Source organism: Cololabis saira, chromosome 9 (assembly GCF_033807715.1).
Source record: "Cololabis saira isolate AMF1-May2022 chromosome 9, fColSai1.1, whole genome shotgun sequence".
NCBI lineage: Eukaryota > Metazoa > Chordata > Actinopteri > Beloniformes > Belonidae > Cololabis > Cololabis saira.
The window spans coordinates 30,707,862-30,732,989 of record NC_084595.1 but is presented as its reverse complement, the minus strand read 5'-3'; the positions used below and the strand labels follow the sequence as shown (position 1 = coordinate 30,732,989).

At 39.1% G+C, this 25,128-nt stretch overlaps 1 protein-coding gene across 3 annotated transcripts in view; it reads right to left on the bottom strand.

Moving 5' to 3' along the window:
• Positions 1–4,094: 4,094 nt before the first annotated feature.
• pcsk5b (proprotein convertase subtilisin/kexin type 5b) overlaps positions 4,095–25,128 on the bottom strand; it is a 59,050-nt gene continuing 38,016 nt past the window's right edge. The window contains exons 12-21 of one of the 3 annotated variants that reach the window (XM_061729235.1): positions 22,982–23,170; positions 19,693–19,829; positions 19,182–19,313; positions 18,960–19,062; positions 14,914–15,107; positions 13,051–13,135; positions 11,142–11,245; positions 10,887–11,025; positions 7,656–7,771; positions 4,095–6,270 (exon numbers count right to left, since the gene is read on the bottom strand). In XM_061729235.1, coding sequence (XP_061585219.1) covers positions 6,155–6,270; positions 7,656–7,771; positions 10,887–11,025; positions 11,142–11,245; positions 13,051–13,135; positions 14,914–15,107; positions 18,960–19,062; positions 19,182–19,313; positions 19,693–19,829; positions 22,982–23,170 — 1,315 coding nt within the window. In that variant the 3' untranslated portion in view covers positions 4,095–6,154. Of the gene's footprint in view, positions 6,271–7,655; positions 7,772–10,886; positions 11,026–11,141; positions 11,246–13,050; positions 13,136–14,913; positions 15,108–15,191; positions 15,524–18,959; positions 19,063–19,181; positions 19,314–19,692; positions 19,830–22,981; positions 23,171–25,128 lie in introns of those variants that run through there. The other 2 variants (XM_061729236.1, XM_061729237.1) reach the window with 2 other exon arrangements.

Below are 25,128 nucleotides of genomic sequence, written 5' to 3'. Positions count from 1 at the left end.
CATATTTTTTGGAAGAAAAAGTGCAGACTGGAAATTGAGTTTTTTGTTGCCAGAAACCTCAACACCTGGGAGAGCAATCGCTGAGTCACTGCAGTCATCGAAAAGATTATTACAATCTAAGTAGGTATGCAACTCCATGCTGTGGAGCAATATTTACGTATTCAATACGGAAAAGGAAGTTAGTTTTTATCCCTTGGGAATGATGGAATTAACTTTGCTGCAATTTCTAAAAACCCTCAACTTCATGGATAACACTTGAATGCTTTAATACGGGCCAAATCAAAAGAGACATAAACTTCCTCCTGTAATACCAGTTTGGTATCAGACAAAGGTGACAGACACTGGTTTAAGCATAAGGATGCCACTTTGTGTGTGCATGCACATCCTTTAGGGCAGCTGTGAGGCAGTCTGTCCTCTCTGGCTTTCTGTGAAAAGCTCAATTGTTCCTGTGGAAGAAAAAAACAAAACAAAACAAAAGAGCTTCTTTGTGTACAAACACAACAGACTGTGGCTTCCCATTCAGCGGAGCTCTGCTGAAACCATTCAGACAGCCCCCGAATAAACGCTGTCACTCTTCCTCACACACACACAAATTGTCTTCCTGTCTTTCCATTTGTCCCCCCCGCCACCCCCCACCCCTTCACTCACGCTAACAAACAAACAGGGAGCCAAGTTCTCAGGGGACAGAAAGCCGCACAATTCCGCTCAGGAGAAACAGACACTTTGGACTCTAACTGCCAGACGGGAAAAGGAGGGAGGAGAGAAAAAAAAAAAGATGTTGTCACTCAGGTAATAAAAACTTTGCAATGGATTTGCCTGACCTTGTGGGGGTGTAGCGTTTCTGTCAGCAGAGACAACAGCGTTGCCAGGTACCACACTGACTTCCATACCTGCTTCCAAATCACAGTTCCCTGAACACGGGGAACCAAGTGCCCATACTGTACTTGGATAAAGTACTAGAATAGAATAACAAAGTATAATCTTAAGGCCTCAGGTAGTTGGGAAGATAGTACCCACATGATTTACCCTCTGGTGTGCATTTCTTGATCTACCGTATTTACTGGACTATAAGCCGCACCTGCATATAAGCCGCATCCACTCTATTTTTTAAAAAATAATTAAAAAAAAAGATATACAAGCCGCACCTGTATACAAGTCGCATCCACTCTATTTAAAAAAAAAAAAAAGATATGCAAGTCGCAGATATTTATGTTGTTAGATTAGATATTTACTACATGTACAGAACAATTTTGAACTTTGAACATGTTTGTACCTAAATAGATCCTTTCCTAACAGTGTCTTTTAACACGGCAGCAACTTTGCTGATTAAAACGGGACAGAACCAAGAGAAAATAACCGCTATTTATTTATCTATTGTTTGAAATCTGCTTCTACCTACTTCTATCTGCTAAAGAAGAAGTAGCATATTCTTCTTTGCGTTTATTTTGTCTTAGTTTTGATTCTAATTCCGGTTAGAGCGCCCCAAGCGGTGGAAGAAAATTCCACAGAAAAGCTGCACCTTTGTATAAGCCGCACGGTCCAAAACCTATGAAAAAAGTAGCGGCTTATAGTCCAGAAAATACGGTAAATTCAGATGCATCTTTCCACGCCACTTGTCACTCAGGAAGTGCAGAAAGATGCCTACAACCTGAACTAGATACAACTAGAGGTTTGAGAAAAGAAAGTTGATTGGGGCTAAACTTGGATTATTTTTTGCATTAAAATATTGATCAAGTCATCATATGCAGGATGCCGTCTTTCATTTCAACAAGAATTAACCCCTGAATAACGGCAACCGCCGACAGGTGAAGTGCGTAGCATTGATCGTCCTGGTAAGAGGCAACGTTTGGCTCAGGAACTCGGCTCACTGAACTCATTGAACTGCTTAGATCCCCAGATATGCGGGCTAAGCCGCCAGAGGTCAGACACTGCAGCCTGCAGGAACCCATGGATGCACCACCAGACACAGATGTTATTGCAGCAGTGTGGAGACCTGTACATTTCTAAGCCAGTCGCTTCAATGTTGTGGTGTAAATCTTTAAGGAAAATAAAATATTTAAATAATTTCCACCAACAATTGAAACTACGACGGAGTATTAGGGCCAAACAAAAAAACAAAAAAAGGAAATTACGAGAATAAAGTCATAATGTAATGAGAATAAAGTTGTGAAATTACGAGAATAAAGTCATAATATTAGGAGAATAAAGCCGTAAAATTACGAGAATAAAGTCATAATATTACGAGAATGAAGTCGTAATATATTATAAATATAACTTCACAAGATGCTCAATATTCCTCATTTTAACACAGGGAGAAGAAGCTCTTCCTGTTAGAGTTCTCATAAATTATATTCTCATAATATTACGACTTTATTCTCGTAATGTTACGACTTTATTCTCGTAATGTTACGACTTTATTCTCGTAATATTACGACTTTATTCTATTACGACTTTATTCTCGCAACATTACGACTTTATTCTCATTATATTATGACTTTATTCTCGTAATTTCCAATTTTTTTTGTCTTAGTTTGGCCCTAATACTCCGTCGTATGAAACTAATATGATTTGATGAAAATTCAGAACAACTCTGAACCTTGAATAATAACACATAAGTGCTATCACATGAACAAAAAAGGGAAAAAAGATTGAGGGTGACTGGGAAGAAGACTTTGGACAAGGGTTCCCAATGACAAGTCAACATTACATTTATAGCTTTATATGTTCAGTGACTAGCCACCAGGACATCCATGGACATCTTTTTGTTGAGCTAAATGTGGTCAGTCTGTCATTGCCTTTATCTTGGTCTTATTTTTGTTTTAACTTTGCATGGGTGTGTTTGAAAGAGAGCGTATCCTTCACCAGCCCTCTTGACAGTCTACCATATTTTATTAACTCCTAAAGCCCTAGTTCTGTCAAAGAGGACTAAAATCACCGATAGTGAGACACAAAAGAATAGAAAAGAAAAATTACAAAAGAGTGACGGGTGCAGTGTGGTGTGCACACAATGATTGTGTAGTGTTTGGAATAAAAGGACAGACATGCTGACGTAGGACAATATCTGTCTAGACTTGTTGGGGGGGGGGGTCATAAAAGTAACACATACATGGTATATGTATGTGGACATATACTGTATACACATCTACATTTAGGATGTTCATACATATGTGAAGATACCAATATGAACACATGTAAATGTAGTCAAATACACATACATAATTGCATACCCATTTGTGTATATACATATACAGATGTATATTGAATTAGAAAAATTGATCTATTTAGCCTGACATGTTGAAAATGACTGCTTTCAATCAGAAAACATGCTTAATTTAGCATTTACTCTGTTGTCCATCAGGGTTTTTATTTCGGTAGTCAGAATTCAGGGTGATGTCACACCCAAACTGAACAAATTTCAGTTGGAAAGCTGAATTTTTAACCTTTTCAGCATGTCTGTCCATGGAATATACAAGCATGTGTAGGTCTGTCTACACAACATAAAACACACCTGTTCATAAAAGTTAAATTAGCTTAGCATTTACTTTGTTAATGAGAGTAGCAACCACATTGGTTACTGAAGTCAGGGCAGGTGAGGTTTCTCTGACTTTTCAAGTAGGAATTCTGACTTGAAACTCGTTACAGCTGAAAATTCCAACTTGGAACTCTGATTTCTGAGTGCAAATGCAACATAGCTTTGTTGTGTGACAAGAAAATGTACATGCTGAAGAAATGCATCTGTAGAGAATAAATCCTTAACTCACCTTCATCCAGTTTTCTCATGACTCTAAAGCAAAAGTAACTTGTATCTATAATAAAAACAACAACAAGCTTCGCGTTTCTGTTTTTAATCCTCTACCGACTCTGACTTTAATTGTTCTGCTTGGGGCATTTGAAAGATTGCTTTGATTAAATGAATAAAATGCTGGAAGACTCATGGGTTTTTATAACAAAACTCAATAGAGGGTAAAAAAAAAAGGATCTGATGTTTTGGAAAGTAAAAAAAGTAATTAACAAAAATGCTAATGAATGAAATAGTTTCTAATCAACACAATTTAAATGTGATTAATGAGAACTAAAAAGACAACAAAAACATGAACAGATTAAACATTTTAATAAGAACATTTAAGTAAAAAAAAAAAAAAGATTTTCAAAACTAGGACTTTGAGTAACATTAATAATGCATTGTCACAGATATGTCACAAGCACACAATAAAAACAGCTTTATACGAGGTGTGTGTATCTCTACTATCACACACAGACACAAGTCATCTTAAACAATGACCAAGATTAAGTTTTTGTTAACCAAAACAGGGGATTCATCAATCTTTATTACAAATCAAGAACCATAACCAGTTGACAGTACAACAATTCATCTAATACTGTAAATGCTCAAGCTGCAGGCATAAAAACCCACAAAGTAAAACTTTTTTTCTTTCTTTTTTTTTTGGCCATTCTTTATGAGGCCAGCACCTGTTTGAGCTCCATCAGGTAAAGTTCAGTAACAGACAGAAAGAGAAACTCCATTTTGGCACTACGTGAATTGTATTTCTGAGAAATCTTATCCGGTTCTGTCGTAGGGGAGACAAATACAATAAAATAAAAGCTTTGTTTTACCTTCAAAAAGACTCAAGTTTCATCTAATGTCTCTCTAAATATGAATTTGGACAATTCCCAATTCTGAAATTTAAACATTTCAGAATTTAAAAGAAAAAAAAAAAGTTGAATAGTGTTTGCTGTCCGTCTGTCTGTCAGTGACCTTTACTTGCAGATAAAAATTGACAACATTTTCTGTGCCAATTGTTGACCTTCTGGGTCTAAAAGTGTAGCAGGGTCCTTCAGTTGATATGCATTGTCATTGAAATGGAATGATGAGGGCAGAAACTTCTAAAACTCTACTTTATTAAACATGTAGGGATGCACCGATACAGATAAAATACCATTCCTGGACAAAGTTCCCTTCAGTGGGGTAATATATGGCCTGTGGAAAAATTAAGCCAACATATAAAAGAATTTCAGATCCCTGTAACAATTCGGAATTATATTTCACTTTCTTGATCCAACAAAGCCTTAAATTGTTAAGTCACTGTAATGAATTTAAAGAATAGCCAGTTTGAGGCCAAAGTTTCATGTTGAGAGTCTTCATGAAAAAAAGGTTGGCATCGGTACATCCCCAGTACCACGATTTCATTATAACTTTCTGCAGAGCTTCCCTCCCTGCAAAATGCTCTGGAAGGAATGATTATTGACTCATGCTGTAGGACTTCTTGAACAAATCAATGCTGTCTGGGCTTACATCAAGAATTAATGGCATTCTCCTAGACCCACCAATAAAGACAAACACACTATTCAAACGGCAGGTTCATGTTTTAAGGAAATGAAATGAGGTGATTCTGGTCCGTAGCGGGCATTAGTCTTGGCATATGGTGATAGAGTAAGGTCTGTTTCTGATTGATGCATCTGCATTCAGGTTAATAAGTGCATGTGTGTGGTATATATGCATCTCAACATGGTGTGTGTAGCATATATAAAAGTGTGAATTTGTCTTTTCTCCCCTAAAGTCAGCCCAGACATGCATCGTTTTCACATTACTGAGTGAGCGATTTTTTTTCTCCTTTGACATATATTTACAGGCAGAAAACCGTGGCCTTTCCTACTGTATGTTCGCTTTCCATCTGTTTATCGTTAACACTGGAAAGAAAGGAGGAAGAGAAGCCAAAACAAAAATGCACACAGACGTATTCAGAGATTCACAGGCTGAGGGGCTCCTATTTTAAACTGTTTTTAGCTATGCTTTGCATACTGGCAACAAAAAAGAAGATTCAATTATTTTGGCATCAATGCTTTGGTCACAAAATACCGACACTTTTACTCTTTTGTTTGTTTTCACGTTTGTTTTCGTTTGCTCATTTGTTCTTGAAGTAAGTCCCAGTCATTTTACACCCTGACCATGTGTGTGTGTGTCCCAGTACAGAAAAAAGGTAGGTTTGTTGTAGTTCTGTCATCGCACCTCCGATGCAGTCCCTTTACGAGGCACAGATTTTCTTATAAATTATGTGACTGTGAATGCGCAGGCAGGAGGTTTGAGAAGGAGGGGTGCCCCCTGTGCCCCCACGTCCCCCCTTGGACTCCCTTTTGGCCCAGTGACAACGTCCCGTCACCCCTTTTGTGAGCACGTTCTGCAGCACAGTTGCTGCAGAACTCTCCTCTGGCAGAGATTGTTCTTTTTAACAAGCACACAGAAACTGCCTTCTGCCCAAGATTCTTCATTTGCTTTCCACAGACCAGGAAGAAGAGATACAGGGAGTGTGTGTGTGTGTGTGTATATGTGTGAGGACGGGGGTGGGGTGGGGTTTAAGGTTGATCATTTACACACACACACAGACACGCACACACAAGAGAACCATTAGCAATAGTTGACAGGCAGAACCGCATGATTGGTCAGGAGAGGTTCAGGTGAGAAGAAGAGTGTTTTTGATCCAATCATAGATGATGTTCATCGAGGTGGAAAATGATTGTTGTCCCACGGAGTGATTGGATCCATGTCAGGAGAAAACAAGAAAAGAAAGATTTGGGAGAAAAAAAAACAAGAGAGAGAGAGAGAGACAGAGAGAGGGAAAAAAACAAATGTCACACAATTAGTAAACTGAAGACTTTTGCAATTTACAACTTGGTATCATTTTGGACAACAAAAACTTGTAATATGAGTCTGTACAACCCATAAACGAGCATTTACAGCAGCTACTAATTTAATCCTCACCAATACAAGAACTTCAGTTTATGAAAATGGGAAACAGGCAGAGGTTGCTTTAAGATGAGCTACTCTCGTTAAAGAGGTCGTGCACTAAATGTCTTTTCTCTCAGGTTTAATGGCATTACATAGCCGTAAGTTCATGGAACCTAGAAGGTCTACAGCAGTAAAATGACAGCCTGTAGCCGAAAGCCAAAGTCATATCATCACAACAGCTGGTTAATAAACATGCAAAGCAAACATGCACAGCTGCAGAAAAGAAAGACCACACCATGAAGCATAGATAACAGAAAAGTGTTCAACTATAGAAAAAAAAAGAACAAATCAGAAAAACTGTTTTAAGAGGGGAAAAAAATGAAGAATAATAAAGTAGATGTTATCAAGAAGCCTTTCAGCCATTGTGGAACGACAGTTAACAGTAAAAACAAACCAAAAAGTGGATTTATGTTAGAATAATAAAAACAATATGTGAGCGTATAGTTGCTGAAAGATTGTCTATTAGTAAAATGCAGACCATGAATAAAGCGTACACTGCAATAAGAAGCAGAAAACACTAGGAGCGACGACAGACTGCCTTCCTGCTTTGCAGCTACAACAGCGAGTGGTTTAATTTGATGTTAGTGTTAAGCAAAAAAAAAAAATTAGAAGGGTAAAAAAAAAAAACAACCATAAAACAAAGTTGCACATTCCTTTCTCTCGCCTGTGGGATCTGTATCTGTAATCAATTTAAACTGTCCTGGACACAAAACATTTAAGAGTCTTTGATTTAACTCTGCTCCATTATTTGAAAATCTCTTTAGTTACATGCACATCCCAACAGCATGGATCTCAACTATGCATGTCTATTTAGATGCAAGAATGAAACATCCACAGTTAAAAGCAATAATTAAGAAGGCTGACAACTCACCATCTTTGCAGATGGTGCTGACCACGCAGGCTCCTCCCTCCAGATTGTAACCACTGACGCAGTTGCTGCAGTTTCTCTCCCCGGGCCCCAAGCACTCGTAGCAGCTATTGTCACACCTGTCACAGTCGGAAAATTACATACTGGTCAAAGCTGCACTAAACACATGGATATCTTACTTCATTTACTTTCCGAAATAGACAACAACAAAAAAAAGCGAAACATCCTGAATAATCATCCTTAAAGGTGACCTATTATGAAAAACACGTTTTTTCTTGTTTTAACATATATAAAGTGGTCTCCCCTCACCCTGCCAGCACAGGGGAGACAAAATACCATGAATTTCTGCAAGCTCTCTGACCCCCGCCGGCCAGAGTCCCCCAGTGTCACGTGGTTTTTTTTGAGCCCATTAGAATCTGCTCCCGTCGTTACGTAACGACAGGAGCAGATTTCCATAGGTTCAGCCTCCGCTGCTGAAACCACGCCCACAACCAGCTCTCTCCGCAGCCTGGAGCGGTCCTTTCATTGAGCCAGTCGGACGCGGCGCCGCGGCGCAGCGGATCCGGGTTGAATCATCCAGGTTCCCGGGTGGTTTGGGAGCTGGGTCCTCGGGGGTCTGTCCCAGGCAGGACTAGCTTCACCCTACGAGATTTTCAGCGAAATCTGTCGGTTCGATCCCCGGTAACGGGCGATGCGCCGCGGAGCCATGCCGGGTGCCCGGCGTGGCTCCGCGGCCAGCGTTCAGCATCCGCCGGGCAGATCCGGCTGAAATAGTGCATAAATGTTATTTATATACAACTCATATTTTATTTTTTTAACAATAAAGTTTCCATTTGTGAAAATTCAGTGTTGTGATAATTTACAGGCTCGGGCTGCTCTGGCGGAGCGAGCTTTATGCTCCTCCCCTGCTACACGTCATTCAGGGAGCCAATCAGCACTGAACCTCATTATCATACCCCCCCCTTCCCTAAAAATGAGGCGCAGAAAAAGAGGTTAGAAGCGGTAAAACTAGTGACAGGGCCCACAGGCTGGATTTATGATTTATGTAGAAAAAACAAGCTTTAGATTGTTTTTAAGACATTCAAGGCCTGTTTAAAATATACATTAAATGCCATAATAGGTCACCTTTAAACTAATACTCTTTGAACATTTGTATTTATATATTTTCAGTTCATCCTGTGCAACACATTGTGAGCTGCAGAAAAGAGCAAAGAGAACTGAGAATAAAGATCAATGTTAGTATCATTAATAACAAAAACAAAACAATGTCTTGCTCTTACCTAAATATATTCAATATGGGCAGATAATTTAAAATTATCTTTAAAAGTGAATCAATTCTCATAATTTCCAGCTACAGTTAACGTTTTTGACACTTGTTTTTGTGGTGTGAGAGAAAACTGGGCAACAAATCAAATTAAACTATCCTGTAATAGTTTTAATAATTTAATTTCAATTTCTGCAGGAAAATAAAATAAAAGAATCAAGAAGAGAGATGGGTCCAGCGTTGGCAACAATCGAGTGTGAAGTACGAGTAAGGCATCACAAGGAACGAGAAAAGAAGCAGACAGATGTTTGACTCTGTCTTCTATCGCAGTCAAACTTTCCCAAACTAGTCATCAAGCGCCAGAAAAATGTTATCATTATTTACATGTTCTTTTCATCACTTTCCCCTCATGCAGGTTAGTATTAGTGTCTCGTGACGTAACGGAGCAGTCTGTGGGAAAAACTCAACCACAACAACCATGTCTGCAACAATCTGCATCTGTGACGGTGTGAAAGTCGAGTTCCTTTAGTAGTAACTCCAACTGACAGAAATGTTTTTTTGATTATAGTTTGCAGCATCTACACTCCTATGTACTCGTAAATACTCCACTATCATTGTGAAATTCACACTGGTCTCCCATCAGCACACTGTGACTGGATATTCCAATTTTGAGCTTACTCCAAAAGTCTTCTGATAAAGACGTGAAATAAATATCAGTGATTTGGAGGTTTTAGAAGAAATATTTAGACATGCATGGAGCACACTGAGAATGGCCCGAATCTGGTCAGCTATGTGTCGTAAACATGATTATGACTTCATCAATCTGAATATGGGATTCGGTCATTGGTCACTTTTGTGTTAATGTTCCTCATCATGGTTTCATCCAGACGTGACTATTGAAAAAATATAATAATATAAATAAATAAATACATTTAAATAAATTTAAAATAATAAATAAATAAATAAAATGAGGAAGAACCACAGTGTCCACGGAGACTAGAGAGTGAATTCAATGAGATTTAAAGCTCAACTCTTCCGCAAGACCCAGTTTTCTCAAAGCAACATTTCTCACAACAATGACAAGTCTTTTATTACCGGTAGTGTGCTGTGTTTGCGCGGTGATGTCAAACACAGCAGCGGTATCTGAAAACCAAAGACCCCTGTTGGGGTTCAATCGTACTCCATTAAAAGGCACAGTTGCCATCTACTTAAAACAACAAAAATAAAAAAAAGTATCACCTGAGGACATAACGTCTCCAGCGACATTCCTGTTTGTCAGATGTAAAGCTGCACAACCACACAAAAAGTCTTGCAGGCCCTAAAATAATTCCAGCTTTAACGAAATGTCATTTTGCGTTAAATTCATACCACGCTAACAAGCCAACGGCATTGTGTTGAAAATAGAGTCGCAGTTCAAACACTTGAAAAACGTTTTCTCTCATCCGTCTCTCAAGCGCCACAATAGAAACATCTTGGTCTGCAGCCAAGTACCCGAGTAAAAATATGGAGGGAAACTTTAGACAGCTTGGGTTTGTTTCTCGTTATTTCTGTCAAGATTCCTTACAACAGCTGATCATTTGCCAAATAGCTCGCCGCTGCAGCATGTTCCTGTCTGCTAGTGTGCATGCGGGAGTTCAGACTTGTGCCGTGTTGAGCACGATAACTTCATGTTAGTAAATTCAACCTAGTCAGATTGCGATCACGAAGTGTTCAGAAGGCACTGAGGTTTTCATTCAGACATGACACCGACATGTTCAGCTGCTGACTCATTCAAGTGTGCGCGACTAAAAGAGGATTGGGAAATCAACTTCCTAGGAAACCAGAAACTGGGAAATGCAATGCAAAGTCATCATTTGAAAAGTCTCAACTGCATTTTAAAGCAAAGGGCATGACCTCATTTTCCTTGGTAGAGGTTTTGCTCTCCCTTTTTACCGTTTTGTGTAGGTGTCTTTGCGGGTGTGCTTACTCACTTCTTGCAGGACCTCTGCACATGCCCATTGTCTGAGGTCTGTTCTGACAGGTAGTAGCCAGAGCTGCATGTTGACACACACCTCCAGTCTTCGAGTAAGTAGCCGTCTGCACACTTGGTGCATGCCTCTATACCCGTGCCTAAGACAAATAAAGATGTCAGTATTACTTTACATCACCAAGAGAAAATATTCATTTCATTTACATCTAGTCATGCATCGGTAAAAGTAGTTTGTTGTTAGTATTCTCGTGACTACCTGCGCAGGTTGCACAAGCCCGATGACAGGGCTCACAGGCCCGTCTGTGGCCATTGTAGTAAGTCCCCGGGTGACAGGTCATCTGACATTTGTTTCCTTGAAGACTACAAAAATGACACAATGCAGTTTAATTTCGTCATTAAAAACATTCTTCTAAAACCCCAAACCACTCAGTCGTTAGTTACTACTAAGTAGCAGGCCTTACACAGGTGATGTTGATGATTCTCTAAACAATGCTTTCAAAAAGAAAAGCTGAAAAAAGGGACAAGCACCTGTAAAACTAGTGTCATTGTCCCCTGAGTGGTGTTCGCAACACCTAGTCTTCACTTCATACTCATACTAACTTACAGGATAACTATCATTCTGTGAACAGTATCTGTAATTTTGACATAATACACCGAGCTTGGAGTTTCCAGACATATGGAGAGAAGTCAGTTATGAGGCAGGAGGTTGAAGTCAGCTCTGTGAAGTCATAGCGAGGACAGGTTAGTGAACTCACTGCGCTGAGCTGAAAAACAGCTGGAGTGCGTTAGCTAAGGTTTCCCAGAAACAATCTGGTCCCCTCTTCCTCCTTGGCTCCTAACAGAGCATTAATGCTGGGCTAGACGGGAGAAGGGAGGCTGAGCGCGTGCATGTGTGTGTATGGGTGTGTGTGAGTATGAGAGAGAGACAGAGAGACGGAGACAGAGACACAGAGAGAAAGAGAGAGAGAGAGAGAGAGAGAGAGAATGTGTCTAACTGTGATCATAAAGGCGTTCAGAGGAAATTATGGCCTTCAAGTGTCCCCACCTCCACCTCTGGCTACACTGAACACTTAAAACAGGGTTCAAGACTGCAAAATGTTTTAAACGCTTCAAGTGTTTCCTTCAAGACCTTCAGGGAACCGCAGCACTTTAAAAACCCCTATCCTCTCCCAGGTCATGTATAATGGAGGTAGTCCCAAAAAAAAAAAAAAAGAAAAGAAAATGGCTGAAACATGTCTAACATTTTGGGGTTTAGATCAGAGGTTCTTCAAAGTAAGCACTGCAACCCACAACACATCTCCTTTTTGTAGATCTCCACATGATGAGTTTATGTAGGCTTTAATAAGTTTGGTCATGGGATGCGTCTCACTTCACTCAGTTTAGGCTCCCAAGAGGAAAACCTTTGAGAAACCCTGGTTTCACTGGTTCATGCTACAAATCTAAGCCACAATTTAACCTACTGTTAATGCTGGTTTAAATTAGCAGCACTGTATTCTTACAGTGTTGCATTTTTTTCTTGAAACCACAAAACTGACATTCAATACTCAAGACTTTTCAAAGTACATGTCCCCAAAGTGGACATGGACACCATGCTTAAAAAAATGTGTTAAATGATGGCAAGATAGAGCGAAAATTTGGGCAAACTGTATATGAACATTGCCATGACTGGGACATGTCTGGGGTGTATCGCAGACTTTAGCTTAAAAGAGACCTGGGATAGGCCAGCAGATCCCTGTGACCCATAACTGAAATAACTGGGTATCGATAATGGATGTTTATGAGCCAACAGGTCCAAAACTCTAAGGGACATTAAGGTAAACTTGCAGAAGAGTTAATGATCATTGAATTTGTAGTTTGGCACTTGTCCCTTTCAATGTGTCGAAGGGAGAGGCACAAACAGAACTTAAGAGTAGAGAATTGTAATGAAGGTACTCTGGAAAGAAGTCTATTCCTTAATTTGGTTCGAGCTGATCTTGACAACATTTAAAATGTGGAGTCTTACTATGACAACCTTTCTCATCCCCACACAGGTGAGCATAAATGTCAGGCTGTCCACTTTGGAAAGTTACAAATACAAAATAATGGATCTTACCATCCAAGCCTCGTAGGATAGTTCTTGGCAAGACAGTAAAATAAGCTCAGATCAGTGACCCTGGAAAGCTTACCTCATCCCAGGTTTACATTCTGCGCAGATGTTGGAGGCCGTACACCTCTTACAATTCTCTTGACATCTCCGGCAAATGTTGGAATCTGTCAAACACAGAAAAAGGATGAAGAGTCTGAACAAGAACTATGAGTTAAGTATTCAGAGAAGAAAGAAGAAAACCCATTGCACGTTCTGCTTTTATTCACATTTCACCAGCCACATGTCTTTTTTTAGAAACTGGGTTGTGGATGAGTATTTTCAAAAGGCAAACTAAAGGCAATGACACGGTTTGATCCAGCGCACAAGGGCAATGCTGCCTTCAGCAGCAAATTAAACTGCCTGAAATATACTCGAGTACGTTTCATCACTTTAACAGGTTGACTGCAATTAAAAATGAAAAATGTTGTCTCTACATTTCCAGAAAACAAGGACATGTTTTGACTGGAGTTTGTGATACGATCAGTGGTAAGTGGATGAGGTGGAGACTGACTAAATCTGGTTGGACTTCTAGGAATCTCAAAATCCCTGTAGAGTGGATGAGGGTGTTGACAGTAAATATACTTTTCTAAATCTCTACATTTCTCTATTTTATGTCATATTATATGTCCGATTTACTTGACTACGAAACAGCTGGTCACACAAAACGTATTATTAAAAAAACTTGTATACAGTTTAAAACACTGATCACAAGGTAAGGAAGAAATAAACTGATAACTGATGTAACCAATAAAACAATTCTGGTTAAAATGCTTTCAAGGGCATGAAACAGTGTTTATCATTTCAATTTTAATGTAAAATATCGCTAATACATTCCAGATGCTTTCCATAGCTTTCGCATCTCAGTCAAAGTTTACTTTGAGCAGAATGAATGAAATGATGATTAAGTGTGATGAATGGAGATGGGAACTTGTCTCTTTTTGCCTTCAGATAAAAAAATAAATAAACTAGTTTGCTTATTTAAAACCAAAAGAAAACTAAGTTGTACTGACATTTCAAAGAGAAAAAGTATCTACTCTGGCATAGTCTGTTGAAATATTATGATTGAAGCTGGATCCTATCACCTCAGATCTGCTGCAAAAAGACTGCCAGCACATACACTAACTTGGCCACAAATATATACACATAATTATAAGATATACATAGTTTCAGTCTCCTGATCGTGCTCTTATTTCACCCATACTGACACACATCTTGAGCACAAGTCAGATATATAAGTATATACTGTATATGGATAACGCTGCGCGACTGTGTTTATTATAAGCCAGTGGTTAACTCAAAATAGAAAAAAAAAGAAAAAGAAAAATTATCTTTAACATAATCCAAAAACAATCAGCTTGGAGATCTGTTTTGCTTAAGGTCTCCCTTCTCTTTAATTTGGGGAACAAAAAAAAACTGCTCACTAGCGCAGACGTTTCACTCCTGTTCGAGTCAGCAGTTGCATGAACATAAACAAGTGGCTAGACATTACATCAAGGATACAAAGGCATCATTCTGAGGTGGAGGGTGAAAGTCGTTTTGCTGGTTAATTTTTGCTCAGCAGGTGGCAGGCAGATGTTTTGAAAAGTCTAGTAGTTTTTCCCATTTGCTGAGAACTTTCTTCACCTTGCACTACATTTCAGGACTTAGTTTATTAATGGACAGCAAAGTAACTTATGACGACAGAAAGTCATTGTTTACCTTTGGGTACAGTATGCTGGAGAAGGCCCATGACTCACATTTAACTAAGTTTACATGTTTGTTATATTTTAAGAAAACAAAAGTCAGGGGGTTCTTTATCAAACTCAAAGAAGCGACTGAATTACGTTCCACTGTGTGTGTTCGTTTCCTTAGAGGATTGTTACCTACTCTTGTACTGCAAAGCCAACTTTGCAGCAAAACGTACCGCTGTCGAGGTAGAAGCCATCAGCACAGCTGGCGACGCAGGTGTTGGAGCCCTCGTTGAGGTGGAACCCACTCCTGCACGTGGTGCACTGGTCACTGCGACTACCGACACAGGTCTCGCACGAGGAAGAGCACTTCTTGCAGCGCTTCCTGTCATCACGGAAAAAGCCGCTGGGGCACTCAGAGACGCACATCCTGCATCGAGAGGTGATTACAAAGGAGACGAGGGAGACTGGGTGAGACAGAGCATCACAAAGAGTAAAAAAAACAGTGCATTTGTAGGTTCCTCTAATGTCCACTTGGACAGCATGATTATGAAGATTAAATTGACCGCATTTTGCATGATTGAATAGCCCTAAGCCACAGCTAGATGGCATGCGTAGAGGTTCAAATTATGACAACATATAGTGTGAACTATTACCGTAGTAAACGAAGCTCTAGTTTAATTAAATCAAAGCAGAAAAATTATCACATGTGGTGTAGCGACATAACTTAATGAGTTCAGAAATACAGATGTGGGGATAGAAGGGGCCTGGTTGTGTGCGTGCAGGTCAACATCTGCTGGATAACTTCACAGACCCTCATCACCCCCTCTTTTTAGCCAGAGGCTCCTATCGTCCAGACAAAAACACACACACGCATACACACTTAAGCCTCTGCACACTGCAGAATTTTCTGCCAAGAAACACATATGGCACGTGTGAGACACATAATCCATGTGTGAAAGCACACACCGCCCTGCGTTTGTCCTGGAACTTCAACACCTGCTTTCACTGCTATACTGATATGATTGCTTAACTAGTAAAGCATTTTCAAAATTACAGTATTGTAACCCCAAGGACGCCGCTAAATAGGAGCTTTAAACTACTTCTTCTTGACCACACTGTTGGCACAAACTTGTGCCAAAAGCTATTTAAATTGGATTATAACTGCTATTTTATAGGTGACGGATGTGTCTTAAGGTCCGTTTCTCTGTTAAAGTAAAAGTGGTCTTCCATTATGCGATGGAGTTAATAAAGGAGTTGAACTGGTGTGTATTTGTGAGAGGACACAGCGAAGGCGTCGTCTCGCGGCTGATTCTGAACATCTGCGTGATGTTTTTAAGCACAAGCTAGCGCCCCTTCTGTTTGTATAAAGAGCCCCCCCCACACACACACACAGCAATTCAACCGTTTCCCTATCTGCTCAGTCAGAGGTGTATCAGTGGTCCAACGACTTCAACCTCTGTAATTACACGGCAAAGCCACCAAGCATGCTACGCTGTAATCTAAAAGATGGTGGGAAAATCTGGACAGACGTTCAGAGAGCAGATGTTTCAGATGCAGCTCAGATGCTTTAAAACATTTTCTCTCTGTGACACACACATTTGTCTCAGACTGCAAGAACCAGCAACAAGCTTTGTCAGTACTATTATTTTTTTTTAAACATCTGATTCCTCTGAACAGCTGATCAGGAAGCAAAGGAATTCAGTTGAAGTCACTACAGCAGTTACACTGAAAGTGACACCTCAGTCTTGTGGGAAAGGAAGCTTCTTTTTTCTTTTTTTTTTTAAACATATCATGACATAATTAAAAGATTTTTCCATTTTGTCAATGGACGTTAATGGATGTCAGTAAGATAACTCCCAAGGTCAGACAGAAACCCACGAGCTACAATACTTAATGGTAAGTTCATGACAGCACTATTAGAAAAATAAGTGCACAAGAATGTATGATTGGATTTCCGTGAAAAAGCTTCTTCTTTCTAAACCGTTTTATCCAAACAAACCCCCAAAAGAGAGCAAAAAAAAAACCACTTCTGGAACAATGTCCTTTGGACTGACGAGTGGGAACGCACGGCGCCATGTTTGGTAGAAGTCACGTACAACAAATAAGCATGAATCGCCTCGTAACAACTGTCAAGCACAATGGTGGAGGGATGATTTGGGGTTGTTTTGCAACCTCCAAAGTTGGGCAACTAGAAATCGTGGAAATATCAAAGTATTCTACAATCAAATGTGACGCCATCTGGTCAAGAGCCAAAAGCTTCACTGAAACTGGGCTCCACGCTCCACAAGATCATTAACCATGCCAACAAAACTCTGTCAGAGCAGAAAACATCAAGGTTTTGGAACGGCCCAGTAAAAGGTCCAGACCTCAGTCTGATTGAAATGCTGTAGTGGGGCCTTAAGAAAGCTGTGCATTAATGAACGTTTGCAAGATCCTTGAAGTGAAGCAGCGTTCTACAGAGAAGCCGAGGGGAACCATTACTCAGCCTGAGACAAGCATGAGTTTCTCATCTCCAGAAATTAAAACCAGTCAAATTAGAAAAACAAAATACAAACCCAGTTCATTTGCCCTTTATTAAATGACAATTGCATGTTTTTAAGCTTTTCCTCTCACGGACCAAGTAAAATTATTAGTATTAGTATAAAAATGTCAGTGTTTACATATATAAATGTATCAAACTGCCTTAAAAATAACTGAATAATTCTTCCTACCTAAAAAAAGAACTGGTTATATACAATAAAGTGATAAAAACTATTTTTGAATTTAACGATTAAAGTTAGAAATTCTGAGAAACAGGTTTATTTGTTTTTAATATAATGTTAAGCAATTTATAGTTTATGAAACCTATAAATAAGAAAAACACAAAAGTTCTACGGACCTACACATTTTGGTTAGTGTAGACATCACATATCCAAGGGTGTAATTATCTGAACATCACACACCACCTCCAGCCCTCCCCCTTCCTCTGACCACTCCCCACTCTTTATTCATCAATTGCTCCCTGTGGTGGCAGAAAAGGGCAGCACAGCTCTAAAGTGGTCTAATGATAAGCTTCGACTAAGCCTGCATGCTCTCATGCACCTGCATTGGTCTGCCTTTTATTAGCGCCGAGACGAGCAGACACACAAAAGGTAATCACCACGGACTTTGATCCTAACAAGATCCTAAGGGCACCAACAAATGTTCACATCTGCCCATTTACCGTCACACTTGTACCATGTGACTTTGTATGCTGAAAATCAGATCACCACATTTATAGACTCTGAGCAGACTAAAGCAAGACTGACTAAAAGTCAGCTATAGCAGTCCCAGATTTAACACTTCTGCAAGGCGTTGATATGCACCATTGATGGTAAACACATTTGTATTTTTCTCCATTCAATTTTCACCCTCTTTAACATACTAATGAGGTTTAGAGTAATATTTATACTTTATAAAATTTTACTTGGGGGAAGACACAATGTTTCGCCACCACAAGGAGTTTGCGCTCTGGGATAACTTAACAAGGTCTCAGACCTTAATCTTCTTGTTAGGTCTATGCCTCGTCCACATTCATCATGAGGAATGCACAAGAGAGACATATTTCAAAGTTTGATAAATATCTGACTCCAACTGTGGCCCACAGTCAGCAACTCCAAAAAGCTGCCTAGAACCCTAAAAATTTAAATTAATGATGTACATGAAGAGGAGTTTAGGAAAACATTACATTTTATTTAATTTTTGCTGGTATTTGTAATTTGTAAGATGTCTGTCAACCATTGAAGTCAATCTGAGACTTGGAAGACCAAGAAAACTTTGTGAGAAGTGTTCAAAGGAGCATTTGAAAGGCGAATGAAAGAGAAAATTAGCTACAATTTCAAGATCAACTAGGTGACTAGGTACCTAATAACAAGGGAGTTTATAGGCGTGCCATTAAGCACTGACCGTGACACGTTGCAAATGATTTGACTTCAGGCCCTTGGGTTTTATAGGTTTAAAAGACAAATATTTGAAATATATAACATTTTACAAAAAACTGCCATTTACTTAATTTCATCAAATGTTATACTCTTTTCTTATTTTGCTTTCTGTTGAATTTTATTCATGAATTTTTTTATTTTATTTTTTTAGACAGTTCTGCATCTTAAAACCTGTGGATATATAGTTGGTAGCAGATGAGCATCTTAATCAAATTAATCATAAATATTAAATTAATATTATTTTATTTAGGTTAATTAAAAATCTTTGTAAAACAATCTCAACCTGAACTTTGACTGAAGGTGTTATGAAGCAGTCAAACCTGGTGTTGTTTTTGAACTTGAGGAAGTAGTGAAGACAGTTAATGCAGTGGTGCGGTCCAGGACCCTCGCAGCCATTTTCATTGCACTCAGAGTCACAGGGGCCTGGAGACACAGAGAATAAAAATCTTGAGCACTTTAAGCTGTCAAAAGCATAACTAAATAAATAAATATCCCAATATTTATATTCTGCTACTGTACATGGCTCTGGATTTATCACTCACCATTGTACTCTTCGGGGAACTCCTCATCAGTGGGCGTCAGGATCTCTGTTAAGCGAGGCTTATCAATATGCAGAGATGAGTATGGGTGCACAGAGGTGCCATACAGCACCAGTGACCACTCCTTCAGCTTGCCTGGGAAAACAGATTCCATGTAAAATTAATCCTATATACAACAATATTTCAGTTTGAAGGCAATAAACTCAGGATATTTTTATTTTTAATTAATTGTGATATGTGCAGAGAATGAAAACATTTTTTTGAGCAACACTGCACAGCTGGGCAGATATTAATCTGGTTACACGCAGCGCTTGAATGTGACTTTCACAATAAGAGCGGAGAAGCAGTGATAGTGGAAGTGTGTGACCCCTGCATTCTCAGTCATTTTCAGCTTAAATACAGACTTTATCATTGTTAATGATAACCAGGAGAAAAGTATCAAGAATTATAGTGACTGGTGTAACTGTTGCTCATGATTTGAGACTCCTAAATTAGTGGGTTATTTCTGTCATACCCGGCACTTTCTGGCTGCGAAGTTGGGACGGTGAGTCATAGATCTCTAGGACCCAGTCGCCTGCTGCCTTCTCTCCCCAGCAGTGAGTGGTCATGAACTCCCAGTTCTTAAAGCCCTCCATGGAGTGATCAAACAACCTGTGCAACAAAAATATACAACCATGGGAAACACAAGCAAACACCCCAAAAAAAAAAAAAGTAATGAGTTTTTTTTTTTTAATTAAATTGAAAAATACAAATCACAAGATGATACCTATTCTGAGTAAATTTAAGAGCTGCAAATACAAGAACAATCAATCACTACTCCCGAGTAAAGTGTAATTACAGCCACTGAAGAAAAAAAAAATAAGACTGCGATTTACTCAAATTCATGCACAAGTCTACATTCTAGTTTGAAAACGTAAATTTAATCTCAGTAATCAGAAAATGTAACCATACAAAAGCGTCAGGCATTTATCATTCCAAATCAATTCAACAGATTTAAAGCAAAATGCAAGGTCACAGCTAATAAGTTCAGAGTTTTCACAATCTGTATAAATACTGCCAGTAAAAAAACAACAACTAATGAGACAATGAGAAAAATGCAGTTTTGCATGTAGAACATATGAGTCTGGATGCTCACATCAGTAGCCACAGGTAAGCATAGAAGAGGCACGGCACAAAAACAGGCGTTTTATTTATGAGAGAGGAGGACGTAGCCGCAGAGCATTTTTAAACGCGTTCCCTGATGGACAAACAGTTTTAATAACACCGAGTGGCAGAGCATGCTGCTTTTCTCTACCGTTGTGGCCCATGGCATCTGTCCTTTTGAATGGAGTGTATTGTGCATCTTGGCGATTGGTTTTCTAATCCCCATCGAAGACTGGGTGCACATCATGGCTCCTCGTGGAAAGTATTTGGTTGCACTCATGTTGGACCCTTGTTTATCCCATTCCACAAATCTTCAATGCACGGTTTATAATTGAGCCATCTGTCATGGCAGCTCTGATTTGATCTCAGGTGCTTGCCATGATGACTACAGATGTGTTTTAGTCCACCTTTGGAGGCTCAAGAGCACAACAGCACAAGAGGTAGAGAGTAAAAGATTGCAATCAATTCAGCCATTACTGATTTGGGTGAGCACAAAACAATGGCTCATTTTGTGCAAACACTTTGGGAGACTACAACTTCTTTCATCATTTTCTTGAACTACTTGAATGAACGGCAAGGCCAGGAGAAAGAAAAGTAAGAAACAAGAAAGGATTAAAAAAAACCAATATAACTATATGCTAAAAATGCATGACTTAAAAAAAAAAAACAAAAAAAAACCCCACAAATATAGTTGGTGGCAGACAGAGCTGTGGTGTCACAAAGAAGATTTCCCACTAGTTTTCCCCTAAGAGGGCAAATGCAACACCTGAGGAATCCTGCCTGCAGACACTTTGCACTCACACCGCTTTAAGCGTCATGTGACATATATTCTTCAATGCTGGTAAATGTCACACTACATTTCTAAACAGCATGCATTGCTTTAAAACCCAGTCAGCGCCAAGCACCACTGCATTTTCTTGCGTTTCCTGACTTCAACGCACAAAAAAAAAAAAAGTTATAACAGCAATTTAGTGCAAATAAGGAGACGTAAAAAAAAAAATGTGATTTGGTTTCAAACAGATGATAAAAACAGAAAAACAACATAAAAACACAGATAGAGAGAGGAGCTCCACGTTATCTACAATGGCCTGATTGTTTTTTTGCATTTTTCCTTGTACAGTCCACAATAACAGGGGTCAAAGGATCTGGAGGAATTTCAGAGCAAGCCTAAACTGGAGCTCCGATCCCTTAGATAGCACTGCATCAACCACTGTCATCCATCAAAAGCTGATACAACCACATGGACGGGGGATTACCTGAGGAACCTTTGTCAAGCACTACAATATGGAACCACACTCACAAATGCCACTTAAAACTTTGCTATGCAAGAAAAAAGCCTTATGTTAACATTGTCCAGAGGCAGCGTCAAAGTCTGTGGGCTTGGAGGGATCTGGGATAGACCATCATTCAGTGGAAATGTGTATTTTGTGGTCAGTCAAATCAGTACTTAGGATCTTTTTTTGAAATGAATAGGCACTGTGAACTCCGGATCAAAGATGAAAAGGACCATCCAGACTATTATCAGCAATAAGTCCAAAAGCCAGGCTCTGTGATGTTATGGGGTTGCACCAGCACCTTTGATAAAGTTTATTTACACTTCTGTTATAGCAGCATTGATGCAGCAAACTCCCAAGAGATTTTAGAGCAGCCTATGCTGCCTTCGAGATGACATCTAACTGCGGGACATCCTTACATTTTTCAAAAACCACATTCTGCTCCTATTACAAAGGCAAGAAGAAAAGCAGGACACGAGCACTGGACTGACATGCCTTCAGTCCTGATCCATCCACGATAAAGACCGTGTTGGGAACTCTTAAACTAAATATGCAACAATGACGACCCTGTACTTTTGTCTACCTTAAAATCCGTATTTGCTGGAAGAATGAGACAGAATTAGGACTGAAACTCCTCATTACCTGGTATCCTCAATGCCAGAACATACTTTAGGGGTTGTGAGATAAAACAGCAACAAAGTGGAACAAAAATAAAGAATGAACTGAACATACTGTCTGCAAAGAAATTAAGTCAGAGTAAATCACTGTAAATACTTGTACGAATCCCTTTCTTTTTTTGCAGTTTTATATTCGTACTAACTTTTTCTGATTTGAACTTGGTAATGTGACAATTAATTAATGTCTTAATCACTGGCAAGCTCTGCATTCATTAGATGATATTACAAGGCCTCGATTGGGACAACACAGTGTTATTAAAAAAAACTATTAAGATCAAAATAAATGAATAAATGTCTCTCTTTTTGAACATTACTAACTATTGTCATGTCTAGCTCAGTAGGTTAGCCTATAGACGTGGAAGTTAAGCCCCTTTTACACTACTGTCCAAGATTTACTATTGTTGAGTCCCTTCTTCGATTGCTCTTTAGATTTCTCTTTCGTCATTAAGTCTCTTAGTCACGTCTACCACAGCCATTGAAGCTTCATGAGCTCCTGTTGTTGTTGTGTGACCTAGTACTGTAAAGTAAAACTGAGTAAAGGACAGAGTGGGGACAAGGAGACAGTAAGAGCTAGACAACACTCCCTTAAAGTGAGCAAATAGACCTTCAAATTAATTTGAATCATATTTTTACACAAAAATACAGCCCTGTGTGCTGTTTTAATATGCTGTAACCTTGAAAAAGCAACCGCAGCTCTTAAATTCAGTACCTGTTGGCAAGCAGCTGAGACTTGGTCCCTGAGGGTGAAGTCAGGTTGATTGACAGGTCCCCACGACGAGGGTGTGTAATCGTAATACGCACAACCACATGTTCCAGGTAAATCACATGCTGGTTGGGATTGTCAGTGCATCCAGTTGCTTTGTACACCGACCGGACCACATGCTCTGGACGGATGGTTCTGCAGAACAGAATGGCATAAAAAATGTTAAGGGAAAAAATACATGCCACAAAACAATCTGATTATGGTTTATTATTCATTATGACACTGAAAACTGAAAAAAGGCAATACATGAGATAGAGAATATTTTACTTTTTATAATAGCAATGACTTAAAATTGCCTGTGAAATTATGAAATAACATAAAAAAGTAAAAAAAATAACTCCACTTTCAATAAGTTAGAAGTTCTTTTATGGACATTGTAGTATTAACAAAGCATATTTGATTCAGCCATTATCCTTTATATAAAAAAAAAAAAAAAAAAAAGGATTCAGCCGTTGAATTTTCCTCTGTATGACCTCAAATATACATGACCTGTACCTGAGATCTGAGGAGCATGACAGTCTCGTTCCACAGACGTTCAGCTCTGTCTGCTCTTTCAAAAAAAAAAAAAAAAAAAAAAAAAAAAAAAACACCATTTGCGACCAACAAACCACTTGACATCCATCCTCAATCGACCTAAAAGCAATTACATGCTCTTTTCAACCAGAGGACGTGTACAAAAGTCCATGTCAAAAGATTAAATTTCTTTCTAAAGAAAGCAAGAACACAAGCATGATAAGAAAGACAAAGAGCTTTATTTGCTCTGTGTGCTATCCACATCCCAGCAGCAGAAAGACCTGTGAAACAGCCAAGACAAACATCTAACAGCCCCTTTGAATAACATCTGTGGTTTGATTTAATACAATAGACAACACAACACCAAAAACGGGGGAAAGTTCCAGAAAAGGAAACCATGAACACCACGGTGACTTTGGAGAAAAGGAGTCTAACGGTTCGGCTGTGCAGCAATTACGCATGAAGTCATTGCATCAATCTTACATAAACAAGCAAAGTTTACTCACTGAAAACGACGAAGGAGTGGGTAAATTACACTAGCTGGCAAACTAATGCTTAAAATTCTTATTGTTATGATTTTTCTTAGCTGGGTGGAGGAGCTGAAGGAAATTATTGCAAGTGACGGGCCATTTGATCCTGCATTGGAGAAAATTGGATTATATTCCTTGTTGTCAGGGTAATGGTCACAACGATGATCCGTTTTAAATGACGAACAGATATACCACAGATGTTTATCTTTAAGACAAAAATAACACCAAGGTAATCCTTAGCTGCAATGGATAGACTTCAGCCCTGTGACATATATTTGTAGTTGGCGGAAAGATTCATTGAGATAAAAAAAAGCAGATGGTTAGTATCGATAAAATGCATTTATTTAATAAAAGGCCAAAAGTGGCCATCAAACTGAAACTAAATTTCTGGAGTGAAAAAAAAACATTGATTTAATGCATCTAATATCGATAAGATCAGTGATTCATTGTAAACGGGAGTGATAGTGGTTTATAATTCAAAGCAGCATATAATGATTTGTTTTTAGTGGTGGTCCGTGGTAAAACAATCCATATGCATTTTTCGATTTGTCCCTAGATCCCGATAATTACCTAATTAGAATCATGAGCAGCCAGCTGAGGGACTTAAGGTCAGTACAAACAATTTACAATAAAAGCACTGAAAGCAGGAAAACATTAACTGAAGCAGACCTGATGGAATGAACAACAATCTCTTTCAATGACCATCTGGGGAGTCTGGAGCTCATAACAACAAAAAAAAAAGCTTTCGCCTTTCTATTGCACAGCTAAGATATCTGAACTGTGCGCATGGGAGCAGATGCACAGCTGATTACTACCAGCCCGATTGCGCAAGAATCATATTCTTTTCACGGCGCATATTCCAAACGGAGCACAGGGATCAGCTGCAAACAGATATTACTAAACAAAGTCAGAAGGGCGAGCCAGAGGGAGTGAGGCAACGCAGCAATGAGGTGACGTCTGCACTGTGTCCAATGAGTTACACCAGAAGCAGAGAGTGCACTTAGTTTTTAAACCCAAGAATTTATGCCAGTAAATGCACACAAATATACC